The sequence below is a fragment of the Schistocerca piceifrons genome, chromosome 4, assembly GCF_021461385.2.
Source record: "Schistocerca piceifrons isolate TAMUIC-IGC-003096 chromosome 4, iqSchPice1.1, whole genome shotgun sequence".
In the NCBI taxonomy this organism is placed as follows: Eukaryota; Metazoa; Arthropoda; class Insecta; order Orthoptera; family Acrididae; genus Schistocerca; species Schistocerca piceifrons.
This window is the reverse complement of record NC_060141.1, coordinates 672,478,205-672,482,825: the sequence shown is the minus strand read 5'-3', so window position 1 is coordinate 672,482,825 and position 4,621 is coordinate 672,478,205. Positions and strand designations below refer to the sequence as shown.

General features: G+C 37.9%; 1 protein-coding gene across 1 annotated transcript; it reads right to left on the bottom strand.

Moving 5' to 3' along the window:
- Positions 1 to 2,749: 2,749 nt before the first annotated feature.
- On the bottom strand, positions 2,750 to 4,299 carry LOC124796107. The gene is made up of 3 exons (XM_047260195.1): positions 3,478 to 4,299; positions 2,844 to 2,933; positions 2,750 to 2,791 (listed from the first exon to the last, which is right to left on the bottom strand). The coding sequence occupies exons 1-3, from the start codon at positions 4,297 to 4,299 to the stop codon at positions 2,750 to 2,752; spliced, it is 954 nt and encodes a 317-aa protein (XP_047116151.1).
- Between the last annotated feature and the right edge of the window lie 322 nt (positions 4,300 to 4,621).

Genomic DNA, 4,621 nt, shown 5'->3' with positions numbered 1-4,621 from the left:
CGACCTGGTACGGATCCCACACTGATGAGCAATACTCAAGTATAGGTCGAACAAGTGTTTTGTAAGCCACCTCCTTTGTTGATGGACTACATTTTCTAAGGACTCTCCCAATGAATCTCAACCTGGTACCCTCCTTACCAATAATTAATTTTATATGATCATTCCACTTCAAATCGTTCCGCATGCATACTCCCAGATATTTTGCAGAAGTAACTGCTACCAGCATTTGTTCCGCTATCATATAATCATATAATAAAAGATCCTTCTTTCTATGTATTCGCAATACATTACATTTGTCTATGTTATGGGTCAGTTGCCACTCCCTGCACCAAGTGCCTATCCGCTGCAGACCTTCCTGCATTTCGCTGCAATTTTCCAATGCTGCAACTTCTCTGTATCCTACAGCATGATCCGCTAAAAGCCGCATGGAACTTCCTACGCTGTCTACTAGGTCACTGCAACCTACATCCTTTTGAATCTGTTAAGTGTATTCATGTCTTGGTCTCCCTCTTCGATTTTTACCCTCCACGCTGTCCTCCAATATTAAATTGGTGATCCCTTGATGCCTCAGAACATGTCCTACCAACTGATCCCTTCTTCTAGTCAAGTTGTGCCACAAACTTCCCTTCTCCCCAATCCTGTTCAATACCTCCTCATTAGTTATGTGATGTACCCATCTAATCTTCAGCATTGTTCTGTAGCACCACATTTCAAAAGCTTCTATTCTCTTCTTATGAAAACTATTTATCGTCCATGTTTCACTTCCATACATGGCTACACTCCATACAAATACTTTCAGAAACGCCTTCCTGACACTTAAATCTATACTTAAGCTTCGAAATAAAACACATATTATATAAAACTGGCTAGGGACAAGTAGGACCAGCGCTCTGAGGGCTCTGTACAAACCTAGTTATATATGTAGACAGTTCATCCTTAACAGCAATCGGGAGTCTCGACGATTTTTGCGTTACCGGCCTTGAAACTGGCAGGCTATCGGTTCCAGGAATTCCTAGATTCTCGAGAATGTTTTAATTTAAAGTCCTAAATTGGATAACGAATGTCAAGAAATGTTTCTATTGTGCAACATAGCTATAGATTAACATTCTGATTCTTTTCTGTTCTTGTACTGTGAAACCTTGATTCTCGCCAGATTCCTTCATTCTAGGTCAACGTGAGTTACACAGTTCGTTTTAACGAGCGGTTTTGTGACTGTCAAAATTGGTGGCGTAAATGGCAGTGTGTTTTGATTGCTTTTACTTAGAAGGATAAGTCCGCTACAACGCCAAGGGAACTAGACCCTAATCTATATCCAAAAAGGAGCCCCCATATGAAACAGAGCACATGAGAAAGGTATGAATTAAAATGCAATGAAATCAAGCAGTGAAACTTTGCGTATGAAGTAACTCCATGAGGTGACAAAGGATTTCCTCAGGAGAGCACAATAGTGTAACTTTTAGTTTGCACTGAGAAGTTAAAGATGGAAGAGTGCGCCTAGTGTACTTAGTGAAAGACGTGAGCCTGCTAAGCAACGAACTACTCAGTCAGTTTCGTACATGAGCAACTTTTAAATCAGACTAATGAGCATAACCGTCATTGAATAAATGAAGGTTCTTAATAAATATTGCTGCAAAACTAAATTTATGGAAAATTATCAAGATTCAGAACTATAGTCGCAAAATAAACAGCGAAAAATTTGATAGAGGACACATTTAGTGACTTGAAATCATTCCTACATACGTTACAGCAATACGAAGTTGAACGTTCTTGTGTGTCCAATTATCAGCAGATATGTGTTTTACATCTCAGCCTGTGGAAGAGGTAAAAGTAATATCTGTTTGAACTAGAACCATTGCCAACTCTCGATGATACGGTAACATCTATGATGCAATTTACATCAAGAACACCAAGAATTATAAAAATGGCCAACCTGTTGACAAGTTAGGTATGAACAAAATCAAAAGTCCAACGTGTCAAAACGACAACCAAATTCGATACGGAAGTTGGTTAAAATGATATAACACAGAGAAAAAATCTGTCAAATAACAACGTACCCACAAAGAATGTCTAACAACGAAAGCAACTTACAGTTAGACATTAACCTTTCGTTACTCTTATAAAGTAACTGAACATAATTGGTGTCAACACATCATATGTAAAGATGTAGACTTTACAATAGGTTACATCTATATCTTTAGCACATTACTGATTCAATTGTGACTGATTGCTGACTTCCTTCTTCTTTGAGTTATCATTGTGGTACGATTGATGAACACCAACATATCTGTTTAGTTCTAAGAAATACGTTTACCCAAATTTTGCTTAAAACTTTCCTAATGAAACTTGACAACATTTATCAATTACAAATGGTTATTATTTTACCATAACTGCATTATTTTCTTGAATTTCAGGAAAAGTTTCAATTTTCCAGTCATAATGCTCACACTGCCAAACCATGATCAGTAACAATTTCGGTGTCAATGTTTAGATAGCTTAAATGTTGAATTTGAGGGATATATTATTTATTCGGTGTCTTCTGCCTTACTGACAGAGCTTTTACATTTTGCAACAATACGTTCTGAGAACGAAACCTTACTGCATGTATGACTGTGATGTTTAGTTTACCCATCATGTACCTGTGTTGTGATCATATATACCCGAAATTTTAATAGAGTTTGTGTTACGTCTGCTTTCCGAGCCTATCTGAAGATTTAGATGAAAATTTCTTGCACCAGTGATATTTCAGGCATCACATCTTTTCAGAGATTTTATGGTGAAAAGTGCTTATAATCTGAGTTATAAGCAATCAACTCATAAGCTACCTATAACACTATTTAGATTACTGTTTTTAACTTATATGTATGTGAAACAAAGAGGCAATCCTGAGATGGTGTTTGACATATGTCACAGACAAACAGACCACTTGTTTCTCCCTACTCAAACACAGCTTAAATGGTATTACTAAGAATCAAGTCATATAAATTTCTAAAAGTGGGGTATCAGAGAGTTCATGTTCGAATTATGCACTGTCTCAAGACAACACTGAGAAATACTTTCACTGGGATTAGTAACACTTCATCACATTAGGGAATAGTTAAATGTAAACAACACATTACCACCAAACCAACTTCCTGCACGTCTCACACAAATACACGCACACACACACACACACACACACACACACACACACACACACACACACACACACGAACAAACACACACAAATAAAAACAAATCACAAGAAATAATATACTGTTACAGAAAACGAAACATAAAAAAATTAAAGTAAACGAATACCTATGTTTCAGATAACTCAAAATGATTCACTGGAACGAGACGAAAACTGTGACAAAATGTAAATCACAGTTATTTCAAGGCATGTAGATGTAGCTTTAAAGATAGTCAAATTAATGTAAACAGGGGAGCGACATACATACAAATTCGGCTTCCCTTCTCTCCCCCCCCCCCCCTGTTTACTTGACAATAGTGTGAAATATACAGAAGTGTAGGAAAGGCTGTCAATAGAAGTATTAGCAAGTTCACAGATGCGATGCATGCCTGAAGGTAACTCACACTGTCGCCTCCAGTACTGACGTCATACTGTGCTCTTCGGAGTGCAGCAGCCACTTGCATGTTGTGCAGCGGCGGACATAGCGCCACCGAAACCTTCCTCCGCTGCCATACGGCGAGAAGTCTTTCATTCACCAGACATACGCGTTTCCTCAACCATAACACCAGGTAGGAGAACTGGGCACAAGCAATTGCAACTGCTGCATAGAACGGATAAACACTGGCATAATGGAAAATATACTGTTTGTCGACACTTCCCCATAAAATTCCATCAGCTATAAACAAAGTAATTAGCAGCTGAACAAGTGTAAGTACTTGTGCAACCTGTTTTTTGAACACATTTTTGTACTCATTGCTTGGATTTGGCATAATTAGCCTATCAATCTCAAGGAGCTTGTTTAGAATTTGGATGAGATTTTTGAGAGAGAAGAAACATAGACAGATGAGCGTCAGGACGGCAGAAGAGGTTGTTAGCACAAACTCAGCTATGTCAGTTAGTTTTACGGTGGCCATCAAGTGGACCGAACGTAACCGTTCATTTACCATAAAAATGATCATTGTGACCTCTAATGTAAGCACGAACACCGAATATATGCTCTCATAAGGAGATGTCGAAAATTTGTTTGAATGTTGATTTATCGTGAAAGGTGCCAAACCAAACGGTTTGCTAAGGTAATAGAGTGGTTTCATAGCTCTGAAGAAAGTGTAGCCATCCATCTCATTTTTCATGTCGGAAGAAAGTTTCGGGATACTGTCACTGATACCATAAGAAATGGGAACTATAAAGCAAATTAATACATTTAGATATTTACTGAAGGTGCTAAAAATTAGAGCTCAAAGGAAAACCAATGTCGTAGCAAGAAAGTTTGCTACGCACTGAACGTTTCCAGAGGAAAAGCTGCATCTTAATGGGCTATACTTTGTATAAATATTACACGTCAGTTTAATTTGTCTGAGTGGAAACCGTAATTTGATTAATGGAGAACACTTAAGAATCGATGTTATGGTATCTTTTTCCTTTGTTCTTTATTTTCGTTTGCTCATCGCCAAA